General features: G+C 42.7%; 1 protein-coding gene across 1 annotated transcript; it reads left to right on the top strand.

Annotated features, from left to right (window-relative positions):
• Window positions 1–17,986: 17,986 nt before the first annotated feature.
• On the top strand, window positions 17,987–18,919 carry LOC147700647 (olfactory receptor 1G1-like). Its single transcript, XM_086929160.1, has one exon. It carries the CDS (start codon window positions 17,987–17,989, stop codon window positions 18,917–18,919), a length of 933 nt encoding a protein of 310 aa, XP_086785286.1.
• Window positions 18,920–19,885: the final 966 nt, after the last annotated feature.

Here is a 19,885-nt window from a genome sequence, read left to right as displayed (position 1 = left end):
GTGTGGTTTGCTTAATGACAGAACTAAAACGCATTGTGCATCAGGCTTTTGAGACCTTGTAGATATTTGCAGTGGATCCGTTCAGTTTACTCAATATATGCAAGAGGATGCTCAGGGTTTTCTAACAGTGGTGTGTTAGAACAAGAGGAGATACCTGTTAATTATTTATTTCGACTTAGTTACCCGTGGCACCATGAGTGTGAACATTGCTCATACACATCAACTACACAAACAGAACAGAGATTTTAATGTATTTAACATTAGCAGGTTCCTAAGGTGTGACTTATATATCTAGTACTTCTACAGTCATGCTTTTAATGATGAAGCTCTAATTTTTCAGCATATGTTTCTTTGGATTAGTACTGCAAGAATACATAAAATGATCTTTAAAAACTGTAGTATGTGCACCGCACTGTGTTGCCTATTTACAGTGAAATGCTATGCAGGTGTGTTTTCAATATTGTCTATCTGATTGGTTGTTCCTCAATGTTTGTGGATGATTGTTCATACAGTACATTTGTTATGTTGTATAAGTATAAAGTCTTAGAACAGTAAAAATGGGAAATGAATGTTGTTTTTATGATTACATAGCATTAGACCATGGGGAATGCGTATTGATTTATTGCTTATATAATGTTATACATTGCTAACATGTCCAAGTTTAATTTATTACTTTATACACCTGATCACTCTTAAGCTGTCTTTAGAATTCAGATTTTTCAAATTGGCATTTTTGCAAAATTATTAAAAGTCTTGTTAGGGTCTTGGTTAAATACCTTTAGTATTTCAGAAAAATAAAAAGTCACTTTAGCTAGGGTTAGAAGGGTTAGAAATCTTTTTTTAACAATGTCTCAAAACAAGAACACAGCTTTTAGTGAAAATAACCACAATGCCATAGAGGACCTGGTCAAGGAGCTTGCTCTCACCCCTTAATTTCAATTGTCTTTCAAGGAGGTGAGGCCCCTATGTAAAATTAAAAAAATAGCCTTGGGGTTCCATCCTACTCAACAAAAGCTCCAGGAGCTGTTGGCTGGGTATGCTAAGGATCACCCATATGAAAATGGTGAAGACCAATCAGATGAGGAAGAAGAGGGAGAGGATGACCAGATAGATCCTCCTGCACTACTTCATATGGAGAAAAGGGCCCCAGTGGCCCTGATTTCAAGAATCAACCTCTCAGTACCTAGATCCCACACAGGTGTGTCAGGACATTAGAGGAAAGCCTCAATGAGGAGGACAGTCTTTTAGCAAGGTTGACCAAAAGACTGGATCTAGAGACCAGGTTGCTGGATCTAGAGAGATAGAGAGCAGAGATGGGCCTAGCTCCTATGAATGGTGGCCACAATTTACTTAATAAGGATGAAGAGCAATCTTATGATCCTAAAAACCCCAAAGAGATTGTATCTAAATATGACGAATGTTATGGTATCACAAAATGTTTCACAGCCTTTGAGAGGGCTTGTGAAATGAGAAAAGTGAAGAAGCCACACTGGCGGGCACATCTTTGGGAACTCTACTCTGGTAACTGCAGCAACAGACTCCTGACCCTTTCTGGGGCAGATGCTGATTCTTATGCCCTCATGATGAGAACTCTGATAGAGGGATTTGAACTCACAACTGAGAAATATAGAATTAGATTCAGGGGGGCTCACAAAACCCAAAACCAATCCTGGATTGACTTCATAGACCACTCAGTTAAAACTCTAGGTGGTTGGTTAACCGAACACAATGTGCATAATTTCAATGCACTTTACAATCTGTTTATGAAAGAACATACAGTAAGTAATTGCACTAATGAAATGTTACATCAGCATTTGACAGACCTAGGTCTAATTTCTCCCCAAGAATTGGGAAAGAAGGCAGACTACTGGGTCACAACAAGGGTGACAAAAACAACCACTGGGGGTGACCAAAAGAACGGGGATACAAAACCTACCCAGGGAAAAGGTGGTTAGAATCCCAAGATAAAAGGCCTGAGTGTTCAAAAGGGCCCCAAAAATCTGCACAGGGGGCTTGGTGGATCCCAAAACTCTTTCAAGTCCAATAATAGGTAAAGAGAAAATAACGTTGAGCCTTTAAAGGCCTGGTGTAAGAACTGTAACAAGGTGGGGACATTAACTGGAGATGCTGCTTGTCTTACCAAGAAGCCCCCTAATCCTAGTACAGCTGCTCCTGGTGTAGCAAGTCTCCAGATGGGATCAACAGTGTGCCAAGAGCAAATCGGGTTTCACACAGAAGCAGTTCTTGTTTCAGAAGGGAAATTTGAGTTTGCCACTGTAGCTTTGTGGGCACCCAACTTAAAGAAGTATTTGCAATACCCTTGGCTTAATGGAACTTGGGGATACAGGAGCCAGTGTCACTATGGTGAGAGATACCCTGGTTTCCCCTGAGCAATACTTGATTGGGAGAACTTACCCAGACACCAATGCAGACAGTGTTACCACTAACTATGCAATGGGTATGGTGACTAAATAAGACTGGAGGGGAGGTAACTGGCCTGAAACAGGTAGTGGTCTCTCCAAAGTTACCAGCTGAATATCTGCTTGGCAATGACCTGGAAACCTCAGCATGAGCCGAGGTTCAACTGAAAACCCATGCAGCAATGCTAGAGATCCCTGAGATTGTGTTTGTAAAAACAAGAGCACAGAACAGGGAACAGTGTGAAAAATAAGTGTTGGAGCCTAAAAGTATGGTCCAAAATCCCAAGAGGAAAGGTATGAAGACTGGTCAACCAGCTTCTGTACAGCAAAACTATCAGGAACCCTCTCCTCAGGGAGAAGAATTGAACACCCAAGAGGGAACTTAGCCCATGGAGCTTGACCCTTACCAGGTTGAACTCTTTGGCCCAGGGGACACTCTAGGAAAGAGCTGTGCCTTCGACAGCTAGGACTGTCCAACCCTTGAACGCCTGAGACAGCGAGCTGCTGCACAGGAAAAGGTAGATGTTGGTGGTACCCACAGAGTTTATTGGGGAGAGGGACTACTGGACACTGAGGCCAGAGACTCCAAGCCTGAAGCCACTAGGAGAGTGGTAGTATGTCAGAAGTACAGGAAGTTCCTCATAACTTTAGCTCATGACATCCCTCTAGCTTGGCATCTGGGCCATACCAAAACTGGGAAAGGCTAGCTAGCCATTTTTTCTGACCCCAGATGTCTCAGAAGGAGAAGGAGTTTGTCACGTTCTGTGTAACCTATCAAGCCAGCGGCAAGACAGGTAACCAGCCAAAGGCCCCCTTGATTCTACTACCAGCGGTTGGGCATCACTTTGAAAGTATAGGTGTGGACATAGTGGGTTCACATGAACCTCCCACCGCATCAAGAAATAAATTCATTCTAGTGGAAGTAGATCATGCCGCTAGGTATCCTGAGGCAATTTACCTTAGGACTACTGCAGCACCTGCAGTAGTCAAGGCCCTCATTGGTGTCTTCACCAGGGTAGGGTTTCCTACGGAGGTGGGTTCAGACAGAGGTTCCTTCCAACTTCATGTCTTGAGCCCGGCTTGCTTGAATCCAGTGGCAAAGTGAGCAAGGGACTCACGTCTGAGCATACCCTGCCACACTTATGGCGGCCAAAAGCGGTACAAATGGGGGTGGTGATGGACGGAGCATCTGAATCAATCAAACACTCACTCCCAGTCAAAAGATCTGGGTTTAATCCATCACCGTTCTTTAGCCCACTCTGCCACCCCAGTTCAGACATGGCTATATGCAAATCAGTCTGACCCTGTGCCTCATGGGAACAGTCCAGCCCGAACTGCCAAGCCATGTCTTCCCTGGACCGGAAACAAGCTTCCGAGGACCGGTTTCTGGCATTCCAGCCGTCTTCAGCCCGGCTTGCTTGAATCCAGTGGCAAAGTGAGCAAGGGACTCACGTCTGAGCATACCCTGCCACACTTATGACGGCCAAAAGTGGTACAAAAGGGGGTGGTGATGGACGGAGCATCTGAATCAATCAAACAATCACTCCCAGTCAAAAGATCGGGGTTTAATCCATCACCGTTCTTTAACCCACTCTGCCACCCCAGTTCAGACATGGATATATGCAAATCAGTCTGACCCTGTGCCTCATGGGAACAGTCCAGCCCGAACTGCCAAGCCATGTCTTCCCTGGACCGGAAACAAGCTTCCGAGGACCGGTTTCTGGCATTCCAGCCGTCTTCAGCCCGGCTTGCTTAAATCCAGTGGCAAAGTGAGCAAGGGACTCACGTCTGAGCATACCCTGCCACACTTATGGCGGCCAAAAGCGGTACAAAAGGGGGTGGTGATGGACGGAGCATCTGAATCAATCAAACACTCACTCCAAGTCAAAAGATCTGGGTTTAATCCATCACCGTTCTTTAGCCCACTCTGCCACCCCAGTTCAGACATGGCTATATGCAAATCAGTCTGACCCTGTGCCTCATGGGAACAGTCCAGCCCGAACTGCCAAGCCATGTCTTCCCTGGACCGGAAACAAGCTTCCGAGGACCAGTTTCTGGCATTTCAGCCGTCTTCAGCCCGGATTGCTTGAATCCAGTGGCAAAGTGAGCAAGGGACTCACGTCTGAGCATATCCTGACACACTTATGACGGCCAAAAGTGGTACAAAAGGGGGTGGTGATGGACGGAGCATCTGAATCCATCAAACACTCACTCCCAGTCAAAAGATCTGGGTTTAATCCATCACCGTTCTTTAACCCACTCTGCCACCCCAGTTCAGACATGGATATATGCAAATCAGTCTGACCCTGTGCCTCATGGGCACAGTCCAGCCCAAACTGCCAAGCCATGTCTTCCCTGGACCGGAAACAAGCTTCCGAGGACCGGTTTCTGGCATTCCAGCCGTCTTCAGCCCAGCTAGCTTAAATCCAGTGGCAAAGTGAGCAAGGGACTCACGTCTGAGCATACCCTGGCACACTTATGGCGGCCAAAAGTGGTACAAAAGGGGGTGGTGATGGACGGAGCATCTGAATCAATCAAACACTCACTCCCAGTCAAAAGATCTGGGTTTAATCCATCACCGTTCTTTAGCCCACTCTGCCACCCCAGTTCAGACATGGCTATATGCAAATCAGTCTGACCCTGTGCCTCATGGAGTGCAAAAAAACGATGGATTTAGGCCCAGATCCTTGTACTGGGGTGAATGTATGACATTGTTCTACATTCTGTCCATCAACTGTGTTTTTTGCAATTTTCACCCCGAGTGTGCTGGGTATACTCAGACGTGAGTCTCAGGCTCTCCACACCACTGGAGTCAAGCTATCCAGGCTGAAGAAGGCTGATAGCAAGAAACCGGTCCTTGGATGCTTGATTCCGGTCTGGGAAAGACATGGCTTGGTAGTTCGAACTGGACTGTTCCCATGAGGCACAGGGTCAGAGCTGATTTGCATATAGCCAGTGTCTAACCCAGGGTGGTGTGGAGTGCAAAGAAAACGATGGATTTAGGCCCAGATCCTTGTACTGGGGTGAATGTAGGACATTGTTCTACATTCTGTCCATCTACTGTGTTTTTTGCAATTTTCACCCTATCACAAGAGCAGATGAACTGATAGATAAATTGGGTGCAGCCGAGTTTTGAATTAACTGCAGGGTATAGGCAAATTGGCATGGCCCCAGGCGCAAAAGAAAAGACAGCAATATCTACACCTGATGGGCATTATCAGTTTACTGTTATGTCCTTTGGTTTAAAGAATGCCCTTGCCACCTTCCAGAGGTTGGTGAATGAAGCCCTTGCTGGATTGGAGTCCTTTGGTGAATCTTATCTAGATGATATTGCTGTCTTTAGCTCCACTTGGTAGGATCACATTGGGAATGTTTTAAAAGCCCTGCAAACGTCAGGCCTAAATTTTAAGGCATCCACATGCCAGAAAGGGCAGGTTTTAAAAGCCCTGCAAACGTCAGGCCTACATATTAAGGCATCCACATGCCAGAAAGGGCAGGGAACTGTGGTGTACTAGGGCCACCTTGTTAGTGGAGGCCAGGTACAACCCTTACAGCCCAAGATCCAGGCCATCCTGGACTAGGCAGCTCCAACAACCCAGACCCAAGTCAGGGCATTCCTTGGCTTGACTGGGTACTACAGGAGCTTTGTGAAGGGATATAGGTCCATTGCGGCTCCCCTCACAGAACCCACCTCCAAGAAGATGCCCAAAAAGGTAAACTGGACAGTTAGTTGTCAAAAGGATTTGACACCCTGAAAGAGGCTATGTGCTCAGCACCAATTTGCAAAGCTCCAGACCATGCCAAGCAGTTCATTGTGCAGACTGATGCCTCTGAGCTAGAGATAGAAGTGATCCTATCCCAGCCAATGATGAAGGCCAAGACCAACCTGTTGCTTTTAAAAGCAGAAGGCTTATCCCCAGGGAGCAGCTTTGGGGTGCCATTGAGAGGGTGGCCTTTGCTGTGATTTAGTCCCTGACGAAGCTGAGACCATACTTGTTTGTTACTCACTTCCTAGTTCAAACTGATCACAGACCTCTCAGATGACTAATGCAGATGAAAGGTGACAATCCTAAACTGTTGAGGTAGTCCATCTCCCTACAAAGAATGGACTTAATAGTGGGACACAGACCTGGAAATGCCCATGCCAATGCAGATGGACTTTCCAGGCTCTTCCACTTAGAAAATGAAGACTCTCTAAGGAAAGGTTAGTTTCATCCTCTTTTGTTTGGGGTGTTTGTGTGAGAAAGTGTCCTCTTTCTGCATCATGCCCCCACTTTTTGCTGAATTGTTGATGTACTTTGACTGAGTGTGCCCTGGGCTCCTGCTAACCAGGTACTTAGGGTCTATGTTTTTCCTAATTCTGCATTTAAGCTAAACCCATCTCTGGCCACAAGTCAACCCCTGGTAAATGGCACCACAGGTACCCAGGGCATTGTGACCAGAGAAGGCCTCTAAGGGCTGTAGCACTTATTGTGCCACCCTTAGAGGTCCTGTACCTTCACACTCACACACTGTTTTTGCAGGCTGCATGTTTTGGTGCTAAAGAAAGTGAAGAGTCAACATGGCACACATCCCTGTGTACCATGCCTACAACCCACTACCCTGGCATAGATCAGCCACCCCTCTAGCTGGGTGCCCTATACGAGTGGTGAGGATACAGGTGCATGAGCCCTGTATCCCTACAGTGTTCATTCTTAGAAATTGTGAGTGCAGTGCTGCCATTAATGTTCAGAGTTTGTCATTACGAACTCCACAGCACCCTACTGGCTACACTAAAAACTGAGGAGTTTAGTATCAAACTTCTCAGCACATTAAGCCCACATTGATGCCAGTCTGTGATTTAATTTAAAAAGTCACACAATGGGCATTGTAGGGATGCCCCCTGAAAAATAACCTATCACAAGTGTCCAGGCTGAGTAGCTGCTTTCAGCTGCCACCACCAGACATGTTTCTGGACCCCTGGGTCGAGAGCCTGCCGCTCTCAGGGGCCTGAAATAAGGCACATCCTGGGACGATATGCCAGGCCTCCTCCCCCAGGATGGGCAAGGTTCACGAATAGGAAGCTTCATAGGTTTGCCACATTTGTGAGCTTACCCAGGCCACTTGCTGCTTTCAGCAACTGGTCCCCACTGGTTCTGATCCTCCTCTATGGATGGGAGAACCGGGGGGAAAACAAGCGAGGAAGAGTGGTGTGCCCACCTCTGCCAACTCCAACCCTCAGGTGGGGAGGGTGAGGTGATGCACAACTCTCAGTCCCTGCCATCGTGCAGATGGGGAGACTCAGCCAACCAAGCAAAGGCGTATGCCTCCCATCCACTGGAATCAAGTATTTAGGGGCACTCCTAAACCGTGCTTCATCAGACCAGAAGATACTACAAGAGAAGAAGAAGAAGGACCAAACAGCCATCCTGAAGCTAACAAGAGGAAGACGCCCACTGACTTGGCCCCAGCCCTACCAGCCTGTCTTCACCTCAAACCTGCACCTGCAAAATCCCTGTGTGTACTGCAGCCAGCAACCTTTAAAACCCCAGAGGACCTGAATGCCTTCAACCACAAAGACTGTGTCACCCGTGAATACTGGATTTTTTTAATCTCCAACCTCTAGCCTCTGGCTCCGGTCGGACAGTGCAAATCTGCACCACTATGCACCCGCCGTCCACGGCCTGGGATCAAATAAGCAAACACCACGAGGATGTCTCCCGGCGATCCTGACGTGAGATCCGGTGACTCCTGACCTGCCTCAATCCTCCAGCCGACGCCTGCAGCCTAAATATAGAAGGCCCGACCCCCAACTGGGCATAGGAGCTGGTAAGAAGATCCGACCCTAAAAGATATCCCTGCACCCCATGGCCTTGGGTGACTCAACCGACGGTGCCTAATCACACCCAACATCCTAACTTACCTCTCGAAGTGGTGGTCTCACCCAGAAGACCTTCGTCCCTGAGCCCGCAGGGCCTTTGCAAACCGGAGGTTCCCTATTGCAAACAATAGGGCTCCGGACTGCGGAACAGCACCCTGCACCCAGCTGCTCTGGTGCCACTGAGGGTGCACCTTTGGTGCTACTTTGTTTCTCCATTTGCCCTGAACTAAAGTCCAGAAGATTTTCTCCCACAACCAAGTGGCCTGCACGTTAGCAGTCACCAACCTGAGGGCCCCTATCCCCAATTGGATGATATTGGGCCTCAGCACTCTCAGCCGGCCGCCCTAGTGCTGCTGAGGGTGTAACGAGAGTGTATCCCTGATCCTGCAGGACCCCAGAGTCTACCACCAGAACCTCAACTCACAATACCGAATATTTACCCTAAAACGGATAACACTATTTTCCGCCATAGTATAACACTGATTGTTTTTTGGGAAAAGTTTCTGAGTGTGGAGTTTGAAACCCTAAAGAAATTCTTTAAAATTGTACTAAAGAGTGCTTTTTCTCATAAATGGTTTTGAGATGTTTCCCTATGGAGGATGTGCCATGCGAATACTTCTTCCCTGTAGCTCTTGACAGTTGTTTGATGCATATGTTGCACTGCACAGTTTTTACAACAACTTCCTTTTCTGATGGGATAGAGAAGTCTTTCCATTCAGCAAATCTCCATGATCTTATGGACAACTTGTGAAGGCGCTCACCCACTGGGTTGGTCACACGCTTGACTTTTGCTTTTCTAATAACTCATATTTTAGTAAAAGATTTTGCCACTTACTTTGTCAGACTATTCAGCTATCCTATTTAACATCAGCCTATTATAAACTGTCCCTCAAATTGGTGGGGTAGCAAGGAGAAGATCAGTTAGAGAGCTTGGAATAGGGTCAACAAATAGAAACTCCAAGAAATTCTTTCCAGCTCACTACCAGAGTATGGGGAAGATGTAGATAAAAACACCAGTTCATACAACCAATGGCTGGACATAAATGTCTCTTCCTTAGCGACTTTGGCCCCTTTACGCTCGCGAGGCAGCAGTCTGACGGCCACATGGTACTCAGAAAAATTAAAGGAATGCAAATTAAACTGCAAAAAATAGGAACCTATCTGGAGATCAGCCTATGGTTCTATAGACAGACAGAAACACAAACAAATCTTGAGCGAACATAAAGAAATGATTAGGAGCGAAAAAAACATATTCTTTTCCCAAAAAATAGAAAGAGTCAAGAAGTCCTCTAATGAAACTTTAAGAATGGTGTTGTCCCTCACCTCACCACACACTCCAGATATTGTACCAACTCAATCTCTGTGCGATAAGATCACCATGCCCTATGTGCATAAAGTAGAGAGTATTTTCAAAGAAGTAGTCAGTCTCAGTTCAAATGAGAAATTATCTCCTCCCAACAGTGAGCTTGTATCAGCCCGACTTGTTGGGAGCCGAGTGTGGAAAAGTTTGTTGATCTGGACACGGTGCAGGTAATGGATTTAATGGTAACAATTAAATCAGGATCACCAATTGACTCCTGCCCCGTGGCTCTGGTAAAATTGGCCTAAGAGGTAGTAGCAGATAACCTGTTAAAAGTGTTTAATTCTATCTTTAAGACAAGAATATTCCCAAAGGTATGGAAAACAGCCTCAAATCAGCCTATTAGTAAAAAAGAAAAACTTAGACTCAGGGGACGTTAATAATTACCATCCCATAGCACGACTACATTTCCCCACCAAACTCATTGAGAGAGCCATGAATACATAGAATACTACCTCTATGAGCCCTACCCATTTTAACGTATACATCGCAGCTCTGGCTCCAGTCGTAAGATCTTTTGGCTTCACTCTAACTTTTTACTCTGATGATATGCAAATTTGCATAGCAGTCACAAATCAATCCCACACCATTAGCAAACAATTTAATGTTTGCATGTCAGCAGTAAGCTCTTTGATGAGTTCTAACTGTTTAAAGTTAAAGAGAAAAAAAACTGAGGATGTGCTTTTTGGTAATGACCCTTCTTTCTGGTCCCCTAGTTGGTGGCCAGCGAATCTAGGCAAACTGCCCGAGCCAGTCAAAAAAGCCCAAAATATCAGGATAATTATAGATAAAAAGCTTTCTTTTGCAAACCAGATCGAAGCCTTGACATGTTCCATTTACTTTATCGTAGGAAAAATCATAGAGATTCTAGTATATATATTCCAGAAAATATCCAAAAGTTGGTTAAATCAGCATTGGTACTGGCAAGACTAGATTATTGTAATGGTCTATATCTTAATCTCCAGGTTCAACATCTTAGGAAACTTAAGGTACTGCAAAATACTGCAGTCAGAGTTTTATTTTGTACCCCTAAACAAGTCGCAGTCAGGAAAACTATCAAGCAGCTTCACTGACCACCAATGAAGGAGAGGGTCCAATTCAAGGATTTGTGTTTTGCTTACCAAGCCTTGCATAAACAAGGGCCACAATATCTAGGCCAGAAACCTAGATGGACCTACCTAACGGAATACTTGAGTCATCTAACTTGAGCATCATGGTGGTACCGATATTCATTAGAAAGAACTGGGGCGGTAGAAGTTTCTATCTAGGAAGGCAACAATCAGGGACACACTTTCGTTACCCATTCGATCCTCCACCTTCCTTCTTAATTTAAGTCGGGAGTTGAAAACATGACTTTTTAATGCATCTGATGTCTGGTAAGATACCTGTTTACTGTCTGATCAATAGTCAGTGCCAGGACACCGTCTGGTAACAATGCGCTCTACAAGTCCCAATAACATTAATGCTTTTTTTGGAGGTGAAAAGTAATCCTCATTTTCATATTGTTATTCCCCTTGTCTTTTATCTTCAGCAACTTTGCATCTTGATTTTCTAAAAACTCTTCCTTTGGGGTAATTCCCCCAAAACTTTGGGGCGTTAGTTTTGAGTCTGTCTGCAGAGAGATGTGAAACCTAAATAACTGATTCAGGGTGTGGTTTGCAATGTGGATGGGTGGACACTTACTGTATCCAATGAGATGTAGCTGTTTAGGTGTGTTAGTGGCATTGTTTAAAATCTAGGGTGGTATCACTAACCTCAAAAAATGAATGAGTATGTTGTAAAGCACAATAGGCTTTCCAAACATGAATTTATAAATATGGGTTCTCTGATGCCAATATAAAAAGAATTGTGAGGCCTATATATGATGTTACTCTTTTTTTAAGGTCTTATTGAATCTGTGATTTCATCGCAGGAACTAGAAACAATGAAGAACTCGCATGGGCTCCCTTCTCACATTTGCCGTGAATCAGCGGATCCATGAAATTAATAAAAAAAAGGGAATGATTTGGTATATTACATTCATAGAAAGACCACATAAGTTACCTTACCTTCATTTGTTGTTACTTTTCAAATGTATAATAAGAATAAATGTGTTTATAAAATGTGTTTATAAACTGTATGTTAAAATGTAACTTATTGGTGTAATTGTAGAACAATCTGTATTAAAAAAACAGTCACATTTACAAAATAAACACAAGTTACAGGGGCGTTATAGTTAGGAAATAGCATAAAAAACAGAAATTCACTGAAAAAACAAAGGTTACAGGAATGTTAAAATTAAGAAATGGAATTTTAAAAAACATAGAAATTCACTGAAAATAACAAAGGTTGCAGGGACGTTATAGTTAGGTTCAGTTTCTACACAGACAAATCCATAGAAATTTAGCAGATATAGTTACCTGAGCTAACTATTACTTGCGTCCCCGTGCACTGTTTAGGACCTCAAATATTACATCACTTATGACATAGTCGGTGACATCAACGTACAATGCAGCTATTTTCTTTAAATGTAATGAGTATATCAGGTCTCAGTTTACTGTTCTGGAATAATCTTGAATTGTCAGTATAGTCATCATGTGGGGGAAGAGCCAGCGCTTGACTAATCTTCTGAAGTGGAGGTAGTTGTCTGTGGATCTTATGAATGTGGGAAGAAATGCAATAGTTTTACTGCTCGAACTCGGAAAGATGTTCCACCTATGATTTATTTCTCGTATGTAGAATTATGTAGAGGGGAGCCATTCTTGAGCATAGGTTTGATTGTTTGTATATATTTATTGATTTTATTCCTAATGAAGAATGCTCTTGTGACATGTCCTGCTTTGTCTGTGATATAACAACTGGATCTTCTTGTAGTCAGTAAGAGTGTAGGGCTCTCAAAGCTGGGTAGATGTGTGCTAGTGAGTTTACATGAAGGAGGATTCCAGCAACAGTGTTCTGAATTCTTCGTCGTTTTCTCATTAATGCCCAAGTTGAGACATTAGAGTATTCCAGTTTAGATAGGACAAGAGAGATGGTAGCTTGAACTTTGTGTGGAAATCCTGGATGCTGGAAGATGTGCCACATGCTTTTCATTGTGATAAAGCTTAATTTGACTACCTTGTCCACTTTTGAATTCATATACAATTTGGTGTCCATGGTAATTCAATTTTTTTTACCTCCTTAGATACTTAAGGAGGTGATCCTGGATCATCAGGCCAGATGCAGAGAGGGGTCATATGTTTTTCAGTCGCACAGGAGAGTATATACATTTTGGAGGCATTCCGTTTTTGATGGTTCCAGGTTATCCATTGGTCCACAGTAAAGAGGCAATCGAGGAGTTTTGGTGTGTTGGTGTCCTTGGGGTTTTCCATTTGGAGGAGTTTGTGTATCTCATCTGGGTAGATGTAGCAGGTAATGTTTAACCCTGTTATCAGTTCTGGTAAAGATTTCATGTGGATGTTGAAAAGCTAGTGTGAGATAATTGAGCCTTGAGGGACTCTTGCTGATTTTCTATGGTTTAGAAGAGAATGGTGGCTATGTATAATATTTGTTTTGTTGTGCATGTAGGATGTGATACAAATGATAGTTGTGCCCTCTATTCCAGCTTCATTCATTCTTTGGATGAGAAAAGAATGATCCCCTGTATCAAATGTTGCTGGAAAGGTCTAAAAGTAGAAGGCAAACATCTCCCTTCTGGTCCATTGTGGTTTTAGGGTCATCCCAGATAGAGATTAGGGTCAATTCAGAGCCTCTTCCTGGACAGAATCTACAATGAATTGAGACATTTAGGCAAATGCTGCTTATTCTATAAGTTTGCCCAGGAATGGTCTATTCGCTATAGGCCTGTAGTCGTTGGGGTCTGGTTAAGGTTAAGGATCTTTTTTTTAAAAAGGGGGTCTACGTTTGCATTGTGAAAGCTCCTGTATTTAAGGAGTTGTCAACTGGAGTTCTTTCTGGGATGGCCGCTGAAGTTGATAGTAGGACATTTTAAAATGTCCCCATAACTTGTTAGTAGGACATTTTTGAATATTTGAGGTGGACAAGGATCAGGAAGCAGTTGACTGGATTGCTTACTTTGACAAGCTTCAGTAATTTAGTTGGTGATAGTTTTTGAAGGAGCATAGTTTCTGGGTTTGCCTTTGGCCGAAGGGTGTTATGAGAAACTGGTTAGGGGCTGCTGTTTTTTGTTGTTTAAGTAGGTATCCACAATATTTGCCTTTAATGTGCAATATTTAGCCATTTTGTCACAGAAATCTTGGGATTGGTAGCACCAGTGCATTTTGGCTTATGGAATTCTGTGAGTACTTTATAGAATTCTTCATTGACACACTTTGCATTGTGGATTCTGTTTGAACAGTATGATAATGTTTTGCTATTTTGATTGGAGACCTCTATATGTTGTTGTGTCTATGTAGGCAGATCTTGTCTTCAGGGTTGTTTGTTTTGAGCCAGTTGGGTTGAAGGGTAGCATTTTCATTGATCTTTTTTAATCCTGCATTCATCCAGAGGGGTGTATTTTCTTTTGTTATGCTTAGATTTCTTCAGAGGAATTAAGAGAGCAGAATCTCTCTAGAACATAGAGTGTTTGTAAAGAATGGAAGGTGACCAGATCTCTGTTGGAGATATGCAGAATTTCTAGTTCTCCAAATTCAGCTTGTTCCATGGTTGGTACGTTGTTGGGGTAGGAAGGCTTTAGTTGTGCTGTGTTTTAGTGTCTTCAATTATGAGGCAATGAGGATGTGGTCCGGCCACGTAACAGGAGTAATTCTTTTCAGTGTTACTAAGTTTTGTTAGCAAAGATGATATTTAGGTGTGGCCCGCGATGCGTGTGGGTTTTTTAATGAGCTGCTGTAGGTTGTGACCATCCAATCCAAAGTGGATAGTTGTGGGGTGTGGCATAATAGGTTTGTTATGCTGAGGTCACCAGGGATGCATGGGTTTGACTATTTTGTAAGAAGGTTTGAGATTGTGTCCAGCAATGTATCTGGAAACGTAGCATTACTAGGTAGTGGTCCGTGGAGAAGGAGAAATTAACATGAAATCTTGGTGTAGGGTTGCATCCTACAAGGAGGGTCTCACCACCTTGTAAAGAAACATCCTAAGCTTAGGTGAGATTTGTTGTTTCTTTAACTATGACATCTAAGTCGCCTCCTCTTTTGCCTATGCAATTTTGTGTATCAGTTTTATATCCGGGTGGAGCAGATTCATGTAATATAAATGCCATGTCTTCCCCAAGCCATGATTCTCTAATGAAAAATAAGTCTGACTGTGAGTCTATCAATAGGTTGAATATGTGGTACTTGTTTTTTGGAGGTGGAGAGAATTTGTGCTGCATGAGTGTAAGTATTACCAATTGAAGTTGCGGGTTATGTGCTACTGTTGGTGGTGTGGAAGAGGGAGGAACAGGATAATAGGATGGGGTTCACAGAGAACCCCTTCCCCTTTGAGAATTTACGCAAAAATATGTTTAAGAGCAGGCAGTGGTCCCACAGGGATCTTAAGAAATGAAACACAAAAGTGTATTTTTCCATTTTCAAAGTGCATCCCATTTTCCTCTAAGCAAAATGTGCTATATTTGAAAAAGAAATGCTTTTTTTGAATGCAATCACAGATATGGTGGTATGCTGACCCCCAGCAGGCCCCATCCCATTCTTAATGGGTTGCAAATTGCTGCCCACCTCATTATTATTCACGAGGTTAGGTCGATTTGCGATCCACTAGGAATCTCAATTTAATAGATGTAAGTGTTTTTACATTACGTATTGCAATTTCCTAATTGCCTTGCTCTAAGAATCACAATTTCCCTAAATTGCAATTCTTGATTTTTGTACATATGGCTCTAAGGGCCAGATGTAGGTCGGTCAATAACGGCCGAAAATCGGTATTTTCGGCCGTTACCGACCGGTTTGCAAGATTTGGCATGTAGGGGGCAATATTTTACCGAATTGGTAAAATTACCGATTTGGTAATTTTACCAATTCGGTAAAATAAAAAAATCGGTAAATTTACCTATTTTAAGCCACCCATATGTAGGTGGGACTCTTCAGAGTCCCAGGAGCCTTTCCGAATCGGTATTTTACCATCAAAACCAATTTGATGGTAAAATACCGATTCCGGTGTGCATGCACATGTGTGCATGCACACCTATGTCATGTGACAGGCAGACCTGCCCTTAGGGCAGGTATGCCTGCCACATGGCACCTGTGCCTGTTTTGGGGGTGCCAGAGGGTGTCAAAGTGACACCCCCTGCACCCTTGTGAATTCTTTAATTACCGATTCAGTAAATACCGAATCGGTAATGCCTAATCATTCCTTTGGGCTTCAAAGCCCATAGGAATGAATGGACATTACCGACTCGGTATTTACGGAATCGGTAATTAAAGAAGTGTTAAGGATTCGGTAACTAATCCAGATGTTGACACCTACATACCATTTACAGATTTTGAAATACCGAATCGGTACAATTCGGTATTTTAAAATCGGTAAATGTTTTTTACCTACATCTGGCCCTAAGTCACTACTACAAATGATTTCATGAGAGATGACAGTGGCGTAAAATTGTTGTTATGAGACAAGTAATGTATGAAGATATTGTTCATAGCAAGCATATGAATACTAAGGATATAGATGTACTCTTTGACATTAAGCAATGCCTTTCATATTAGCGGTTGTGCTATGAAAAACACTAACTTGCGGAACTTTGGGTCTGGTAAGTATCACATGGGTGGAGCTTGGGTATTCCCTTGCATCTACCCTTGTATTTTGTCTAAACCAGATTTACAAAGGTTTGTCGAGGTAACCTTTGCTGCCCAAAAACAATTTTGCCCATAACACTGGCACCCTTGCCCTATTACTATGAAGTCATTCCAATGAGTTAAATTATTATTTATTAAACTTTATTGTTATATTATGTTTTACATACAAAATAATATATTGAAAGATGTTATAATTTAAAATACATATGTACTATTTTATATATTTTTAACATTACCTTATAAATATTTATATTTGTTACTATTTCAATATTTAAATTTAATTCAACATTATTTCCTATGGGTTCTATTTCAAGTCCCAACCTCCATTATTTTTTATGGGAAGGTGTTGCAGCAATGTGTGATGCTGGAAATTCTACTGTTTGCCCTGTCGTTGGTAACTTACACTGAATGCCAAAATATAGTTACCCTACTTAAAAGTGTAAACTTACTCAGAAGCATAAGTCACATTTGTGAATCAGTCCCCTTGTTTAGTATAATTGTTTTACTAGGGTGGGGGACTCAACTACCAATCATGTTGGATTTTTTTTTTAAATAGAAAACGGAATATCTAAAGTTTGGTTTCAAGTTTAAATTATATTGTGTTTGTCGCAATTTAAGTACTCAACTTATCGAGTGTCTCTGTGAGTGAAGGGAAAGTTAATCGTGTTACGCGTGTATGTACAGAGGGAGCTCAGACATCTCTGCCTATATAGGCCAATACTTTTGAATTAAAAACCTGGTGATATTGATTAAAATATCTAGCAAAAATCAATAAATGCAGGATTCATGAAGGATTTTCAGGTAGTCCACATAAATTAACTTGATTAATCTAAATGGAATGCAATTACAGACTTGCTTGCCCAGCAAATCTGACATGGGTCTGGTCATTCTGGGTTTTCATTGGAGTCAATTAATATATATATAGAACAATCTGTGAAGTTATCCTTGAAATTTGATTGATAGGCGCACTTAGAAAAAAAGGAATTACATCCCGGGAAAATATTTTTAAATATACGTTGCCTGAAAATTCAATCATTCTGTGCTGCAGAAGCTAACATTTTGTCTTCAATGCTTGTTTACAAATTAATAAATAATGCAATGTTCTGTTATTGTTTAACGTGAATGCAGATATTATCAGTGGAGGAGCTGAAAAAAGGTGAAGGTCCAGCGCCCTGAAGACCTAGGTTTGGATATAAGCACCTCTGCTACACACAGCGAGCATGCAGTCTTGCACTTCTGTAGACCCAGAGAGCTAATATTCAACAGACCACTCTGGAGAATCTAGGTTCTTTCTTTGAACACAGCTCTGGAGAAATTTGAAAGCTAAAGTGCACATCAAGCTACTTCACAACATCTCTGTAGACATTGCAATCAATGTATATATTGTATATTCAGCTGCAGAGTGACTAAAAGCAAGAGGCATTGCAGAAACAGCTCTGGAAGATTGAAATCTGGCCTTCCTACACACCTATAGTTGAAAACCATGGAGTGTACTTGAGAGAAGTTCACTCCCCATCTATTGCTGCTCACAGCTAGTCCAAAATTAAATTCTTACATAGCACATGGGAAGCTCCCCAGGAATGTAAATCCTGCCAGCTTTCTGTGCACCAGAATGAAGAGAGAAAATTCCACATCTGCAACAGAATTCATTATTGTTGGTTTTTCTGACCTTCCTCAGTTCAAAGTTCCTCTTTTTGTTGCATTTTTCTTTGTTTATCTTATTATTATCTCGGGAAATATTTTCATAGCTGTGATCATATATTCTGATTCCCATCTGCACACCCCTATGTATTTTTTCTTGGTGAACTTGTCCTTGGTAGACATCATTTACACCTCCACTATCTTCCCAAAAATGCTGGCCACCTTTTTTGCAGAGGAGCCACGCATCTCCTTCGCTGCGTGCCTGATCCAGTTGTACCTTTTCATCGCTATGGTGTGTACGGAGACCATTCTTCTCACTGCCATGGCTTATGACCGGTATGTTGCCATTTGCAATCCTTTACGTTACATGTCTATCATGGATAAAACTCTGTGCCTCCGGCTGGCTGCCGGATCCTGGATCTTCAGCTTGGTGGAGCCAATCCCACACACGGTCCTAACATCTGCGCTCTCGTTTTGTGAGTCACGTCAAGTCAACCACATCTTCTGCGACATCACAGCTCTGATGAATCTCTCCTGCAGCAGCACCCATGCCATAGAGACATTGACCTTTATCTGTGGGGCTTTAGTTGGACTTTTCTCTTTTGTTCTCATCCTCACCTCTTATTTCAACATCATCTCATCCATCCTGAAGATTCATTCCATCGAGGGTAGAGACAAGGTGTTCTCCACCTGCGGCTCACACCTCACTGTGGTGGTGTTATTCTACGGCTTTCTCTTGGTCATGTACCTGCGTCCACCTTCAGCAAATTCACTGACACAGAACAAAATCTTATCTCTTGTGTACATTGGTGTGGTTCCTTTGTGTAATCCTATAGTTTACAGCCTGAAGAACCAAGAATTGAAAAACACTCTGAGAAAAGTAAAAAGGTTGAAGAGACAATAAGGTGTGATCAGGATCTCACATCTAAAATCAGGTAAAATGTATGTGGAGTGGGGAAGCATTTTAGCAATCACAGGGCATTTCTGTCAATTCTGCACAGTTGAAGACATCCTAGGTAAACACAGGGAGAAGCAGTCGGGTGAAATGCTAATTTGGGGAGACAACCTGATAACTATCAGAGACATTGTTGCATGTTTTCCTGTTAAAAGGGGTATTTAGACAAAATGTCGGAAACACAAATGTCATGGGACAGAAAATTGTGTCCAAAAAATCAAGGACAAGAATATTGTGTGGGTAATTTTCTAAAGTTTTACTAAATATAACTCCACATATATGTACCTGGACAATATATATATATATGTGGTGCGTAGATCTGGAATTAAGAATAGGATATGTATACTTAGCTATTTGCAAATACCTTCTCAATATTCTTGTCCTTGATACTTTTGACACAATATTCTGTCCACAAGATATTTGTGTTATCTGGTTAAAGGATGTGGAGGTTTCTGACAGCCCATTGTCTGTTTGTATTCTTTGAAACAATTGTTCTCTTGCGTTGTCAACAATTTGTAAGGTTAATTAGTAAGGTTACAGGCAGGCACGGCTATATAGTTTTCCCCTCCCTTCCTGTGATGATTTCTGCTCCTTGGCTAACGGTGTGTCGTCAGGCTCTCCCCTGGACCCGCTACCTCATACATTTTGGAAAACGTTTCAGGAGGAACTCTTTCCCCCTCTTCATGCTATCTGTTGCGTGTCCCTCAGCAACGCCAGAGTCCCTGAATGCTGGAAATTGGCCGTAGTTTCTCCTCTTTTGAAGAAGGCAACGCTGGATCCCACCTGTTCGGCGAACTATAGGCCTATTTAGTTGCTTCCTTTTCCTTTTAAGATCTTGGAGAAACTGGTCACTCAACACCTGTCCAGCTTCATGGAGACTAATATCTGCCTGGATGTGGCTCAGTTTGGCTTCAG

The sequence above is a fragment of the Lissotriton vulgaris genome, chromosome 7 (genome assembly GCF_964263255.1).
Source record: "Lissotriton vulgaris chromosome 7, aLisVul1.2, whole genome shotgun sequence".
NCBI classification, from domain to species: Eukaryota; Metazoa; Chordata; class Amphibia; order Caudata; family Salamandridae; genus Lissotriton; species Lissotriton vulgaris.
This window is presented reverse-complemented; position numbering and strand designations above follow the sequence as displayed.

What these genes read in the sequence shown, in the direction of transcription:
- LOC147700647 (XM_086929160.1), top strand. Translation starts at nt 17,987, where the DNA reads ATGAAGAGAGAAAATTCCACATCTGCAACAGAATTCATTATTGTTGGT.